We start from the raw sequence: 16,054 nt of genomic DNA, 5'->3' as shown, positions 1-16,054 counted from the left end.
CCTCCTGTGGTACACATGTGTCCTGTGCTTGGTGAGAGCCTCTGGCAGTCTTTTGGCAGGAACACCCCCCTGCCCAGGATCCAGCTGTGCAGGTTCAGAAATGGTGGGGTGGGGCAGGGACCCTGCGTGGGTGAGAGGAGCAGGCACTTGGTGGATTTGCAAAGGCAAGGCACAGAGGAGAGGAATCTGTGGCCCTGGTTGAGCTGGTACTAACTCTGCACGCTGGGCAGATGTGGGCACGTGTCCTTGCAAGGGGAGGTGGTTGACCGTTAGTAAAAATGCCGCTGGAGCCTCTGGTGCAAGCAGCAGGTGAGAACCATTCCGCAGATCTGCCAGGTGGAGAGAGCAGAGGAGCAAAGAGAGATCAGAACCCCCTGAAGCTGCTGGGCTGCAGGGCCCCAGAGCAGTGCTGCTCACACTGCTCTGACCCCCTGGGGCCTGAGATCCTGCATTTCTAACAGGCTCCCAGGTGGGGCTGGTGTGTGGTCGAAGCCACACTCTGAGTACCACTATCCAACTAAGCGTGTCTTCCACGCTTTCATGGGCACCTGGGAACCTCATAATACGGCAGGTTACAATTCCGCAGGCCTGGAGAGGGGCCTGAGAATCTGCATTCCTACCCAGCTCCCAGGCCATGCTGCTGGTCTGTGGTCCTAGGTATTCTCAAGAGGTGGCCTAATTTAATTCGATCCTGAGCAGTAACATTTCCACCTTCTCATCAGAGCTGTCTGAAGCAGTCCTTTTCTCCAGGAAAGAGTCTGCCTGCATTTGCTGCTTTCAGACTCCAGAGCCAAGCTAAGGTCCACTGTCGATACTCTGGCTGATACACAGAAATCCGTGCGGAAACCGAGACCCTGGGAAAGCACCTGGAGCTGTCTCCAGCTCATCCTGTAAATCAGCTCACATTGCAGCACCAAAGCCAGGTCCTAGGAATCCCGCCTGCTGGCGCCTCTGTCACTATCCACTAGCTGAACAGGAATCGGGTAGGTATCCAGCCCAAGGCAGGCACAGATTTGGGAACATCACCCCCCATCTCACTTTCCCCATTTCTAAAATGCAGAGGACCTTTATTCTCTCACCTTGCTCTTCACGAGTCCTCCCCTGCCTTCCTCCTCTTTCTCTCTTTTCCCCCACCCAAGGATGCACTGAGGACGAGGAGTACCATGACAGTCATCATGACCCTAACAGTGACAGCATGTCATTAGATGTCATTGGATCTCAACTCTGTCCACAGGAGAGGGGCTCTGGGAGAGGGCAGCTGTATGACTGTCCCATGGCATCAGGGGTGGAGGTGGGTCTCTCTAAGTGTGGGAAACGGTGCTCTGACTTTCCCCAACTTTTCCAATAGGTGCTACAGACCTGGCCTTGCTGGTGCAAATCTGGGTGCATATGGAGCTCTACCCAGTGGGAGGAGGACAGGCTGGCAGAGATGCATGTGGGCTGGTACCCACCTTGTCTTTTTTTTGCAAGGCTAGCTGAAGGGTAGCAGAGGAGCAGCCCGACTTCTTCCCCTCCTCCCTCCTCTCCATCCCACCCAATCTGGAGGACAGTGGGGAGCATGGACACTGCTTTCAGCTTTTCACTCTGTGCTGAGAGCCCCATAATCCCTCTTGGGGCCTCAGGGCCACCAGCTGATCGGCAGTTTAGGGAGGCTATGTGTCTTCCACCAGTTCTGAGCAGGTGGCTGGCACAGTGATCCACGTCATGTAGCATGCCCTCTTCACCTATCCCCACCTTACAGCTTGATGATTTTCCTGTGGAGTTATCTGGACCTTTCTTGTCTCCACTAATGGGGAGGCCAGAAGGGAGCTGTTGGCCCGGCACTGATTTGTGCTGTAAACTGTCTGCATCTCTCACTGGGAGAAGGCTGGAGGAGCTGGGCTCCCCCGCAGATACACTTTGCATGAGATGTGTGTTCCCAGGGTGCCTCTTGGGAGAGGCCACGGTACAGGTGGAGGGAGTGGGCCAGTCTCTCATCAGTGTGTGTCCATATATGCACACGTACACGTGCACACATGCATGCACACACACGCACACATTGTACCCTGAATCATGAAGGAGGGTAAAGGATGCCCTCATCAACACGTGTACACACGTGCATGCACACATGCACATACCCCAGCCCAAACCATGCAGAAGGTAAAGGATGCTGAACCATCAGAGCCCCGAGTAAGCATCAGCATCTCCCTCCTGACAGAGGACACTGGGAAACCAGAATGGATGGCTCCAAGCCGCCAGCAGGGGGTGAGCAGAGACAATGTGGGACAAGTTACCACAGGAGCTGGAGATGGCGGGTAGGATTGGCGGGCTGCTGGCCCAGCTTGCACAGTGCACGGTGCTCTCTTCTCGTGGCTGCCTGGGTAGCACTTGGCCACACATGGGACATTTTTAACAGGAAGGCCACCATGCATTCAGCTTTTTATGAGGTTTCCGAGTCAGCACCTGACTGTTGTCAGGGAGCATGAAGGAAGTGCCCAGGAGGTTCTGGGAAGTCATCTAAAATGATTGTTGGGTTTCCCTCTTAGTGACTTGCAGATCCTAATTTTGACCATCTTGTGAGTTTTCTGTGCCCCAAACCAGGTTTCCATCTTATGATGTGAGAATGTAAGGGTGGTGGTGGGCTAGGTTCTATTTAGGGCTGTACCAATGGGCTGTGTGATGTTGGGTACAGTTACATCCCTCTCTGAGCCTCAAATTCCCCTCCATCAACACGAAAGCCTCCAGTCTGTATACTGATCCAGGGCCTTCCCTGGTGAGAATCTTTAAAAACTAGAATGGCAGTGACCAGTGGCATAGCACCCTGCCTCTCCAGCATCCTGAGCCTCTGAGAGGCCTGGCAGTGGCTCCCTAGGACCCTTGGGATAAAGACCCCACTCTCCACCCGCCAACCAGGGCTTTGCACACACTGCTTCCTCACTCTGGCTCTTCTTCCCCTCCTGTTATTCCCTGTTGAGCTCCATAAGGACTGAATTATATTGACAAATCACCTCCTCCAGGAAGCCTTCCCTGACTTCCCAGTCTGATGAGGGTCTCTGATAGGCTCATGCTAACACAGTACCAAGGACTGCACTGTGACAGCCCATGAACTTGTCTGTCCTCTTTCCTAGAACAAAAGCTCTTTGGGAGAAGGGACTGTCCCCTGCCTATGGTGGAGCTATAGCACTGGGCACAGTGCCTGGCAGGCAGTGGACTCTGCTGCAAGTGGACACAGAGTGTGTGCCCCTCAGCCACCTCTGCAGACGCCTTGGGGGGAGGTTCCCAGGACACTGTGTGTAAAGAGGGCAGCAGGAAAAGAGAGCTGGGCCACTGTGACATTTTTAGTAAAACATTTCCCAGCCAGAATATTCTATAAATTAGCTGCTAAAGTTACGTCCAAGTGGAGTGCCTCCAGCGTCCACCCACAAGAGGAGAAGGTGGTACAGAGAAAAGACCTGTAAGTGGGGCTCCTGATGGCCCTGCCTGTGGCTGTGTGACCAGCAGGTGACTTTCCAGCAGGGCTTGGTATATGAATAACCTGGGCCCAGGGGTTCTCAACACCGAATACACATTTGAATCACCTGGGGAGCTTTAATAAATACCCAAGCACAAGCCTGAGCCCAGCCAGAGCCTATGCAGATGGGGCCTGAGCAATAGCATTTTATAAACCTGATTCTAACACACAGCCAGGGCTGACAGCACTGGCTCTTCCACGTGGATTGAGTCTATGATCTGGGGGTACCTCGGTCCCTCAGGACTCTGATAATGTGGTCCAGGTCTGAAACTGTCTCCAGTGTCGGGTGTTCTATGACTGAGGTGGGTGGAGTGGCCTGCAGGGCCCTGGCTGAAAGAACAGCAGCGCTCCCCAAATGCAGAACCTCCACGCTGAGGGGCCTCTGCCCAGCAACCCTGCAGCCCTCAACCTGCAGCTGCAGAGAGCTGAGTCACTCTGCAAGGACCACTGTTTAACAGTTCACCAACCTGTCTCCTCATATATTCCATTTACTGCTCCTGTTGTGTCCCCTGGAACCTCTCAGGAAAAGTCCCCTCCCTGCCCCACACAGCTGCTTTGGGCATTCCAAGATGGTGAGGATGCTGTCTCCCCCCCATCTCCTGTCCCCTCCCACACTTCCAGGCCCAATGTGCCCCTTGCCACGTTCTCTGCATCAGCTATACCTGGTACCATTGATGCAGCCTGGGCCTGGGGTGGTTTTAAACTTATCAGGCTGGTCCCAATGCACAGCTAAGGTTGAGGATCATTGCCTGGGAGGCTCTGTGGAGGTCTGGTCCCACCTGGAGGGTGGCCTGAACTGGCACCTCCTGCCCCATCTCTCCCTATGGTTTCTACTAGTGCAGTTCCCAGGCTGTGTCTTTGCAGGCACTGCCTATCATGCAACGTAGGCAGGGGCATTCACTCTGGGTTACAGGCTTAAAGGCAGAACACAACAAAGTTTAAAGGACTTTAGCTCTGTCCAGGGTTTTACTCTCCATTTCAACACATCTTTCCTACTCACTAAGCTCTTTTTTCAGTGCTGGCTCTGTCATGCAACAGACCAGCTAGCCCTGCAGAGCTGGCCAGTTATCAACACTGATTAGCATGCCTCCTGGGTCTCCATGTGGATCACTGAGGAAAACAGTAAAGAGACAGGGCTGAGGCTGAAGGCCACTTTTCACCAGGCTGACATTAATCCTCTTGTCTCCCTCTCACAGTGTGGCCACCCAGCCCACCATGATTTCTGCTAACCACGTTAAGTGCCTGGTCCACACATCTGCAAGGCAACAGGTGACTCATTGTCAATTGCCTGGCCGAAGTCAGGGTTTGTTACATTCATTGAATTTTCTTCTTAGTTTTCCGAGTGTTCATAAACAATCTGCTTTAACATTCTAGGATGTTGCAGGACATTAATCTCAAAATCAGTTGGTCACCGAAGTGGGAAACTTACCCCAAAGGATGACAGAGTGTTAGAACTTGAAGGGTCTGAGAGATTGGTAGACCCACCTTTTTTCAACTGTATCAGAGACTCCAAGTGTAGCTTAGAGCCACAGCAGGAGCGAGGTGAGGCTGTCACATAGACTTGCCCTGACCCCCCATCACAGCTCCACCTTCCCTGTGTCTCCCTGTGTGAGGCTTCCATTGATAAGAGGCTGCTTCTGCTTAAAAAGGGCTCAGAACTATCCAGTCTCTCCACTTTATAAATAAGGAAACCAATGGCTCAGAGAAGGAATGTGACTTCCCCCCAAAGTCACATAGCATGTGCTAGAGCTATGTTTAGAATCCAGGTCCTCTAACTCCCAAGTAAGATTTCTTCCAGTTCCCAGGGGCTGCGGGACAGAATGACAACACGTTGGGCTGATATCTCCTGAACCTCAGGGGTCTTTAGAATACCAGGGTGGGTGTATGGAGGAGGGAAGTCTCTGGTGTCTACTTTGGCTGAAAGACGTCTATGAGCCTGGGGAGAGGCCTGGGTTGCGCCTTGTCTTGAAGCTCCGCCCACCTGGAGGGCTTGGGCATTGCCAGCAGAGGGAGCTCTAACCTGAGTCTTGGCTGCTGTGGGGCTGGCTCAGTGGACTGCAGGGAAGAAAACCCAGCAATGGAGTCATTCTGGAGAGCCATGGAGAAACAGAAACATTCATAGTGGGGATTGTGAGTGGGGTGTAGGCATCATGGACCTGCAACGTACACTGCCTGGCAACTTGGCAGCCTTGATAGCAGACTTGTACAACAGGACTATCCCACTATCCCTTGATCTTAGGCTCAGGTCATTTGCAGCCTCACTCCCTGCCCTCAGCCTCACTGTCCTGTCTGCACCTTCTACAGGCTCTTAAGACCAAAGGGTCAGGAAGAAATGGAATGAGTGGCCCAGGCCTGCTCATAGTCCACTCAGAGAAGGCTCTCTCAACACCCGGAGTAACAGGTTTCTGGAAACCTCTGCTAAGCCAGGCACTGGAGCACAGAGAGGCCCTTCCCCAGTGCCCAGTGCAACTCCTCTGGGGTCCAGCATGTAGGATAGAAGCCTGCATTGGGGAAGTGCAAAAGTGGGGGTGCTAATGCAACCTGTGTCCCCGGCCCTGCAGTGAAAGAGGGTGAAGGAGAGAAGGATGCTTTAATCAGTGAAAGAGTGTGAGATCTTTTTGAGAGACAACGTGCCCACAGAGAAATGACAAAAATGATGAATCTTTTACGGAACACAAGCTATCTACTCAGCAATGACTGAAGGGATTTGCATGTATATTGCTAATTTTCACAGCCACCAAATGAAGTATAATTAGCCCCATTTTACAAATGAGTAACCGAGGCTCAGAGACGAAATCACTGGCCCTAGGTCACACAGTTTGTAAGTGGCAAAACAAAGATGGGTATCCCTCCAGAGGCTAGGGAGCCGCTTCCCAGTGTACCAGGCTGCATCTGGGAATCCAGACCCACAGACGCCGTGGGGCGGCAGCATGGGGATCTGAAAGGACCCCATCTCCAAACCGGCCACCATCCCTGCTTCTCTTTCCCACAGATCTTTCCACCAGGGTAGGAAGCCAAGTCTGGGAAAACAAAGGCCCAAAGCCAGGAGACCTAGGAACCACATCAGGGTATTAGGCAAGTGGCCTGTCTGGTTCTCACCCTTCTGATCCATAGAATGGGAGAGCACTACTCTCTGCCCGGCGGGCTCAGGTTGTTGTGGAGACCAATGAGAGGAAGCAGCTGAAATTCCTCTGAAGACCATAGAGAGCGGGATAAAGACAGCTTCCCCTCAGGGAGGCCCTCCCGCGTCCCAGGCACCACAGGCGGGTCACCTCATTCTTGCTCTTGTCTAGTCTAGGAAAATCAGGTCAACTTAAGGAGATGGTCAGTGTAGGGAAGGGTCAATTATGGGTTCTGCTGTAGTTGTTATGCTGTATTGTATAGGGAGTAATGATTAAAAAATGTCTGGTTATGTTCAGTACAGATGCAATCATTTTCTATTTTCCCTAATATTTTTGATCCATGATTGGCTAAATGATGAAATACATACACACACCAAGGGATGGGTGCGGATACATGCACACACACATGCACGAGCACCCCTAAACATATGTTGCATAGCCCCAACCAGACACTCTGGACCCACACACACATATAGGTTCATGCTCATACCTAAGCCCACATTCATACTCCTCCCAGGTCCCTGCTCCTTACAAGTTCAAGTTGTCCCTAAGGCATTTTCCTTCACGTCCTAGGGAAGAGACTGACCATGGAATTCAGCCTTGGTTGCAAAGGGAAGAAGAGAGCAGGGCAGTAGTGAGCAGAGGGCTGGTTATTTCAGCTGGGACAGTTGTGAGTCTCTGCCAATGAGAGAGCGGTTCTGAACTCTTCCCACAACCTTCTCTCTGGATGCCCCCATTCCACTCACCTGCAGGCAGGCCACTCCAATGCCCACTGCCCCCATGAGCAACAGGTGGTCAGCCAGGAACTGCTCTAGCTTGGTGATGCAGCCTCCCTGCAAGAGAACCGTGGGTTAGATGGCCAGGAGTGGGTGTGGACTGGGCAAGACAGGCCGTCATGCTGCATCCAGCCTGGGCCAGCCTTTGAATTTCTCACAGGCTTCTTGTGTGGCCCCAGGGGGGGCATGTCCTAGAATCTCCCAGTAGGAGCTGCTTGTCCCCAGGGCTTTGTAGAGACCCCGGAAGGCCCCAGGCACTGTGGTCCCATGGTCAAGGAATAAATGTGTTCTGCTCTTCCCAGTCCCATCTGCCTGACCCAGCCTTTCCAGGGCCTCCTGAACCTCCAGGCGGGCCCTCTTCTTATCCCCAGCTTGAGGTCAGGTGCTCACCTCCACCTTGTAGATGTTGGAGGGGTGGGCCCGCTGCCCACAGCGTGCCACCACCGTCTTGCAGCAGCTGTCGGGCACCCGGCGGCCCTCGGCCTCCCTTGACAGGATGTACATGCTGTGCTGCCAGTCGGCTGAGCTGTTGCTTCCACAGCACTTGAACTGGAGGGAGAGGCAGAGGCTGGAGGTGAGAGGAGCCCGTGGGGGCTCTTCTGTCCCTGGGTTACAGAGCCACAGGACACTGCACTCAAATACTAACCCAAACCCTATCTGTTCCCCTTGCAACATTCCCCTTCCCTTGCTGTGAGCAGGGAGCAGGTCCCTCTGGGCCCCTCCCCTCAGGCCTGGTGCAGTTGCCCGCAGGACACCTGTGTGCTGCCTTTTGTAGTCACCTGCTTTACAGAGGTTATGCTGATGTCCTGGGGGCAGGACAGGTCAGTGAGGTAGGCAGGAAGATGGATGCAGCCTGGTCCCCAGAGAATCGGGCTTGTATCCCAAGGTGGCAAAATCCAGGGCAAAACCACAAGTGGGGGAGGAAGGGTTCCTGGTGATGCAGGAGGCAGAACATGGGGACAGGGACTCAGCCTTGCCAGAAGCTCCAGGCCCCAGAGCCCACAGTGTGAGCAGACCAGTGAGGGTAGCTTATTGCCCTCTGAGTCAGCACCCTGAGATTCAAAGTCCCTTCACAGGCCAGAGAACACTGCAGCCTTGGGACTCTCTGGTGTGTGTGGGTGGAAGGTGAGACATATTTACGTCCGCTAACAAGTGGTTGTTAGGCACCTACTGTGTGCCAGGAGTGAGCCAACATGAGTAGGGTCCTGCCCTTCAGCAGCCGTTTAGCAGGAGAGATGCTAGAAGTGTGTGTGTTGCACAGAGGAGGGAGAGGTTAATGCTCTGCCAGGGCCAGGAAGGACCCACCAGGACAAACAGTGTACTCAGGAGTCGAGGTGGAATGTGAGAGTGTGCACAGAGCAGGGGCCAGCTCGGCATGTGCCAGCAGTCACGTGGGAACTGTGTGTCTCTGGCCGCACGTGCTGGTGCTGCACGGCTGCTGTGCCAATTGTACAATTGGGACGACAAAAGTCCCTGCACACTGGGCTGTTGTGAGGACTTAAAGAGGTGAGTCACCTGCAACACTAGGATGAGAGGCTGGCAGGGACTCAGCAGTGACCAAGAGATACCTACTGCGTGATCAGAATTGTGTGAGTATAGGCATCTGGAGCATTTAAAGATGCCTGGTGCCTTCCTGGGGCTCAGTCTCCTACGTGAGATTGAGGCTGGGGTTCTAAGTTGAAGCCCACACGAGGCCCGTGTCCCTGGGCCCTGACGCCCACGCAGGTGTTGGTCAGCGACATGTCTTCGCCCTTAGCTGTGCCTCTCCTGATACCTCCCCTGACCCTGACCCACCTAAGCAAACTTTGCCCCTGCCCCATGGAGCCCTACCCAGCCCCCCTGCTTTGTCCTTGGAGGGTACACCCAGCCTAGCACTGGGCAAATGTGTTTAGCTTCCTGAGTAAGCCCCGGGGCAGGGATTCTGCCCTGTTTTTTGTCTCACGTAGTTCTTCACGGTGTGGCCCAGTGGGTACACCCTTAGTTTTGCACAGGTGTGTTGCCCCATCCTGGCCTTGGGTGAAGCCTGGGGCGTGTGGGTGTGCCTCTGGGCATGCGCGAGTGCCCCTGGCCACTATTTCTGAGAACAGACCACTCCGTGAAATGCAGACAGGACCTGAGCCTGGGTCCTGGGGAGGTAGGGAGGGCCTGCCCCCTGGAACCAGGATGTCCTGGAACTGAGGGCTCACCACCTCTACCCCTTCTACTTGCCTGACTGTCCTGGATCCAAGGCCAAGACTCAGGCTAGGGTGGGAGTCCAGAGAGGAAGGAGACCAGAGTGAGCAGAGCTACTTCCTGTTTCCCCACACAGAGCCAGCGGGATCCTGGAGCAGAGCTGTCTAGTGGGACTTAGAGATGAAGGAAGTCCGGTATCTGTGCTGTCCCAATTTGGTGCTTACTAGCCACACGTGGCTACTAAATGTGGCTGGTGTGACTAAGGGACCGAATTTTGTGTTTAACTATAAATAGCAGCATGTAGACAGCACAGCTCTCAGATCTGTCTGTCCCCTACATCTGGCCGGGATGGTGGGCCTCACTGGAGGGATCTGCTGCATCACTTTGGGGACAGGTGACCACTTTCCTGACCCCCACCCCAAGCATTCTGCTGGAGGGCTCCCAACTGGGATGTTCTTATGCCTCTTAACTGGAATCTCTGCCTGTCACAGCTCACTCTTGTGCAGCCTCAGACTCCAGCTCCCTGAAGAAAGGGGAGTAACAGCCCAGAGAGGAGCTTCCTTGCCCAGACCCTGGCAGGAGACAGAGTTCTTCTGGTGCCAGCTTCCTGCCCGCAGAGGACCCAGGACAGGAAGGCAGCAGGAGCGGGGTTTGGAGGAGATGTTTGTTAGGTGTGTGTGGGGGGTGGGGAGGTGGCAGAGGAAAGGAACTAGGATGTGGTAGGCATTGTTTGTGGTGACTGGGGACTTCTGCAGATGTGACTGTGTTTAATGCTCACTCACCGTAAAGAGGCTTAATTTCAGGCACAGGGCAGCTAAAGCTCAGAGAGGCTAAGTAACTTGTGTAGTGTTGCGCAGACAGGGAACAGCAGAGTCAGGATGTGAGCTTATGTCTGCTTGGCCCTCAAGCCTACGGGGTGTGGCTTACGTCCTGCTGGAGACGGTCCACCGAGGCGGTGATCTCCGTGGCCCCAGGCTGCCCATAGTTCTCCGACAGAGTCTGGTTCAAGTGCTGCTTCAGTTCGTCGCTCAGCTGAGGAGGGTGGGAGTAGAGGAGGCATCAGCAGGACCCTGGGGCCCGATCCTGGCACCCAGGCCTGCCCCAATGCCTGCCCCCAGCTAACTCTAGAACTCCACTGGCTGCAGGTGGCATGATAGGGGAAGTTTGTCAACAGAGTCCTGGGCCTGTCAGTGGAGACAGGGTAGAAGACGTTTGTGGGGAGTATATTACAAAGACTGGGGCCAGAGGGGCTGTGGGCAGAGCTGCGTGTGGCTGGGGAGATGGCTCAGGGAAAGTGTCACAGCTGCAAACTAGTGGGTGGCAACAGCGAGGCCAGACGCAGGGCTGCTTTGAAATGTCTGTTCATTTTAATTTTGATTATGAGGTGATATTCAAAATATTTACAATTGTTACCTTGTGGACAAGGTAACAAGCGCTGGCTGGAAACGACCAGAGGGGCTATACTGTCTTATCACCCTGGTCATCACCTCAAATCCCCAGTCTGAGGGCACCAGGGTGGGAGCAGACAGGACAGGATGGGGCACTTCATCCTTGTTCAACCCAGGCATGCAAAGTCTGGGCCTGTCTTTATAATAGGGCCTTGAAACCTGGCCCAGGCCTTTCTCCTCAGATGACTTTGTCAGATGGATTTATTCTCTAGTCCAGACCATCCTCAGAAGGGGAGAGGGATGACCCAACCTCCCATGGGAAGCTCTCCTCCCCAGCTCCCATGTGGAAGACATCAGCATCAACAGATGTAGCAGAGGGCTGCTGGAGCAGGGACAAGAAGCCGGGAGCCAGATGTGGGAGGACTGCTGGGGCCTGGGAAAGAGGACCACCCCTGTGCACCTGCCTCGGCTTCCCCATTGCAATGCAACCCCACCCGTTCCCATTGTTTCTATGGGGCTCCATAGAGAATGTAGGGGAGGAAGCATCCACTCACCCTCTGGTAATATACGTGGGCCAGGATTCCTGCCACCAGCTCAACCAGGAAGATGACAAGCAACAGGCAGAAATACTAGGAGCAAGGAGAGAGGAGGTCACCGTAGGGATCTGGGCACTCCTATGACAAACATTCCCCTGGAATGGTGGTGGGGGGGTGGAGACACCTGCCAGGACCCTTTCACCCATCTCAGTTTCCTCTTCTTGCCAGCAGCTCTGGATCAGCCCTGCTGCTGCTGGTGCCGAGTTCCCCCACTCTCCCCTTCCCCTGTTAGTCTGCTGGCAATTCAGGAATCCATCCACCCACCCAGTGTGTAGTAAATACCTACTTCATGTCAGATGCCAGCGAGCATGACTGTGCCCTGTCTTCTTCCAGCATTAGGGATACAGGGAGAGTGTCCAGTCTTGGAACAATGGTGCCAGGCCTGACCCCATCAATGGTGGGGCCTGGGGCAAAGAGTACAAGTGAGGTCCCTGCCCCTCCTTTCTACCCCAGGCTGGGTGCCACACCAGGGAAGGCCCGACCTACATGTCCCAGTCTGTCCACCCTTCCTGAAGAATCAGAGGCATTTGGCTGAGGAGCGGAGTGGGCTGAGTGTGATCCCACATGGGTGCAGGCTAGGGGTGCACATCCCAGGGGTTCCCTCAGCTGCAGGACACCCACCTATGTGCTAAGTATCTAACATACTCAATACTACTATGAAATCAATATATAACCACTTACACACTCATACGAATGGCAAAACGTAACTATGGTCCAGAAATTAGAAGGGAAGAGGAGAGGGGAGGGGAGATATGGGAGGAGGGAGGGTATTTGGGGGACCTCACCTCATGTGCATGATGCAATGGTACATTTCAAAACTATTAAGAAATGAGTATAATTGTGATGGATGTGTTACTTAGTTCAATGTAAACATTTCATATTGTATATCAAAGCAGTACCCTGAACCCCATAAATGCATCAAATCACAAAGTTATGATTTAATAAAAAATAATTAATTAAAAAAAATCTGGATGATAAAACTGTTGTAGATTGGCCAGGCACAGTGGCTCACACCTGTAATCCTAATACTCTGGGAGGCCGAGGCAGGTGGATTGCTTGAGCTCACAAGTTCGAGACCAGCCTGAGCAAAAGCGAGATCCCCATCTCTACTAAAAATAGAAAAAGCTGAGGCAAGAGGATCACTTGAGCCTGAGTTGGAGGTTGCTGTGAGCTATGATGCCATGGCACTCTACCCAGGGTGACAGCTTGAGACTCTGTCTCAAAATCAATCAATCAATCAATCAATCAATCAATAAACTTGTAGATCTTGGAAAAAAGAAGAAGAAGAAGAAGAAGAACTACTAGTACCTGGAGGGTAGCGGCCAAGGGTGCTGCTAAGTGCCCTACAGTGCTTAGGGCATGCCCTGGCCTAAAATGCCCCCAGTGCCATGGCTGAGAAACCCCAGGTGACCAAATACCTCCAGGTTTTTGGGCTGTTGCTCAGACTTGATGTATTATGGGAGCCACGTAACAGAAGAGCTGAGAAATATTAACTACTTCTGAGGAGCCAGAAACTAAATACGGATGCAGCACAGGCAGGGTTTTACCCCACATCTGCCTGGGAGGGTGCCTCCGTGGCAGGAGGGTGCCTGCTGACATCAGGAAGGATCAGGGACGCCTGTGTGGACTGCTTCAGCTCACAGCCTCTTGGGGCCTGGAGGGGACTCCCATGGGCCCATGTGCATCCCAAAAGCTCTGAATGGTTCCCTGGGGGCTGTATGTTTTGTGAAGCAAATATACATTCCTCCAGGTACCCTGGAAGGGTGTGGTGCCATAAGAGTTGTGTAAGAGATTGACTCTAAGAAGTGCAAGAAAGGTCCTGGAACCTTCTTTAAGTTTGGTTTGGTATTGTTCTTGAATTATTAAGAAAAAGTCAATAAGAAATTCACAGATAACCTGTGTCATGTGTAGGAGTGCTATGTCAGTATAAGTATCGACTGGGTCCACGCTGTCCACCACCAGAGCCCATCACTCTGAAGGTGACACCAGAATCACTGGCCTGTGGCTTAGGAGGCAATATTCAACCTGTGGGCTTTGGAGATGCGGCCTTGCTTCTCCAAACCCAGGAGAAGGGAAAGAAGGCCTGTGGTATTTCTACAGTGTGAATAGTAGAAAGGAATCTTTTGCACCAAAAGAAAAATAACCCTTCCTTGGCAGGCCCAGGGTCTCATTTATTTGAGATGCCCAGGAGTGCCAAGCATGGCCTTGCACCCAGTGGGTGCTCTATTTACAAGCTCTCCCAGGGGCCAGCCCCTCTTGTGGCACTCTGCGTGATGTCCCCTACCCCGGCCACCTCGGAGATGTGTATTAGCATTACACACCATGGTGCCACGTGGGCATTAGCGTCAGCCTCGCTTTATAGGCGAACATGTGTGCTTAGAGAGCTAAGTAGCTTGCCGCAGGCCACACAGCAAGTCCATGGCTGAGCAAGGGCTGGAGTCCAGGAATTCCAGCTACAGAAGCTGTGCTGGGACCTGCTGCATGGTACTGTCCCCACACAGTGGACGGGCACTTGGATGAGCTCACTGGGCTCACTCAGGGTGGATTCAGCAGGGTGGGAAGGTACGGTTCAGGTAGCCACAGGGGGTCTGATGCTCCTCAGAGGACAGAGATAAGGATGAGAGGGTGAAGATGGAGAGAACAAAGGGAAGTCATCCCTGGGTACAATGTCCCTTGCTTAGTCCCCTGCCAGCTGCTGTCAGCCAGCAGGGCAGGTCAGCGTGCTCCAGATCCTCCCCTGGGCACTGCCCTCCTCTTTTCCAGCAGTGGGGCATAAGCCTCTTCTGCCTGTTCCTCCCAGGTCTTCACCCTGTGGCTTGTGCTGGGTTCATGGCCATGGGCTCTGGTGCCTGTTTCTGCTCCTCTGCTCTTGACTTTACTCAGTTGAACCTACCCTTTCCTATAGGAAACACGGGTGTGTACACCAGAGCCTGCACACAGCAGCAGCGCCTCTGGCCTCTGTGCTTTTGGTCTCACTCTTCCCCCTGCCTAGTCGCTGCCCCAGCCCCATCTGTGTTCTGTTTATTGGCTACTTGGCCACTCAGACTCGGCTGAGGAATGGCCCCCACAAAGCCCTCCTTGGGCCAGAAATTTCCAGACTACAAGGTCATCACTAGCGTCCTTATTTCTGAACTTCCCTCTGACTCCGCGGCCTCGCTACTTGTCTCACTCCTGGGAATATGTACATTTGACCCCTGCCCACCTCCTGGCTCTGACCCATAGCTTGTTCTGCCTTCACAGTCCCTGTGCATCGCGGTATGAACCGGACCTGCTCACTGGCCTCCACCCCAACCTCTGGCTCCCTCTGACTTATGTGACTGGCTTTTGCCCTGCTGCCCTGGGCTCTCTGGTCCTTCCAAAAGTCACCACCTATGTCTGAGTCTGATAGGGACGGGGAATGAGAATTCCAAAGAAAGCTCTGTAGCATCCACCCCCAGAACCCTCCATAAGAACCATCCTATTTCAAAATATGCCAAACTAGACCCAAAAGGTAGAAGGAAATCAGTGTGTTAGGCATGGACCGGGACTAAACATTAATCTTCCCTCCTGTACCAGAGGGTTTTATTTTATCCTCATTAATTTTTTAATGGGACAGTTTGAACTAGAAGCAAAGTTAGGTAACTTTCTAAAACTGTAGATCAAAACTGAAGCTGGAAGGGCACAGTACTCTCTGAACCAAGCCGATACTTTTTATAATAGAGGCTCTGCAGGAGATATGCAGAAATATTTCTCACTGTGACATTAAGGTGATTAATTAGAATGTGAGTCTTCAGATGGACTTACACTGCATGGGGCAGATAGAGTTTCTGGGGCAAATTCAACGGTGTTAAGAGACAGGGCAGCTCAGTACAGACTGGTGCCATCTTTGAGCCCAGTCTGAAGAACTGTATAAAATTGGAATTTCAGAATTTCTCCATTGGAGTGATCCTGCCACAGAGAAGGGAGCTTTGCTGAAACATTCCTCTTCTGCACCCCATCATCCTGCATGATTGGAGACAGGAGGGGTTCATGAAGCTTCCTGCCAGGCCACAGTCTGACGGTTGAGGCTTGGTGTCCAGGCAGGTTGGGATGAGGGTGGTGGCAACAGTGAAAGAGGAAGATCTAGATGCACAGCCAGGGTTAAGTTACAGGGAGAGGAGCACCGCCTGAGGTTCCCAGCTGTCTGTGTGCGCGATTACAGGGGCAGGCAGGGGGAGGGCCAGGGACTGGCCAAATAGGAAAAGATGAAGCCAGCTGTTTAAGCAGCAGTGACCTCAGGGCGAATTATTTTCTGGCAGTTAACTATCGGCTGGAGGCAGTCAGTTCAGGGGTGCAGCTGCCCAGCCTGTTTGTGCGGAAGAGAGAGGATGTGGATTTGGGAGCTTCTAGCCATTCCTGTAACAAGATGTCATTGTTGGAAGGACAAAGGTGACCTCTACCCCTCCTGGCTCCAGCCCAGGGCTCACAGCCTGGGCTGTCCATCTGCAGCCATGCCGATGCTGGGATGTGGCCATTCCACCTGGAATAAAGT

At 53.2% G+C, this 16,054-nt stretch overlaps 1 protein-coding gene across 1 annotated transcript in view; it reads right to left on the bottom strand.

The window, feature by feature from the left end:
• Positions 1 to 261: 261 nt before the first annotated feature.
• TSPAN11 (tetraspanin 11) overlaps positions 262 to 16,054 on the bottom strand; it is a 36,477-nt gene continuing 20,684 nt past the window's right edge. Inside the window, exons 3-7 of the mRNA XM_003796432.3 lie at positions 11,503 to 11,577; positions 10,488 to 10,592; positions 7,779 to 7,937; positions 7,359 to 7,445; positions 262 to 329 (exon numbers count right to left, since the gene is read on the bottom strand). Of these exons, the coding sequence (XP_003796480.1) occupies positions 270 to 329; positions 7,359 to 7,445; positions 7,779 to 7,937; positions 10,488 to 10,592; positions 11,503 to 11,577 (486 nt within the window). The 3' untranslated portion in view covers positions 262 to 269. The remainder of the gene's footprint in view (positions 330 to 7,358; positions 7,446 to 7,778; positions 7,938 to 10,487; positions 10,593 to 11,502; positions 11,578 to 16,054) is intronic.

Source organism: Otolemur garnettii, unplaced genomic scaffold (genome assembly GCF_000181295.1).
Source record: "Otolemur garnettii isolate 467f Iridium unplaced genomic scaffold, OtoGar3 scaffold00104, whole genome shotgun sequence".
Classification (NCBI taxonomy): domain Eukaryota; kingdom Metazoa; phylum Chordata; class Mammalia; order Primates; family Galagidae; genus Otolemur; species Otolemur garnettii.
This window is presented reverse-complemented; position numbering and strand designations above follow the sequence as displayed.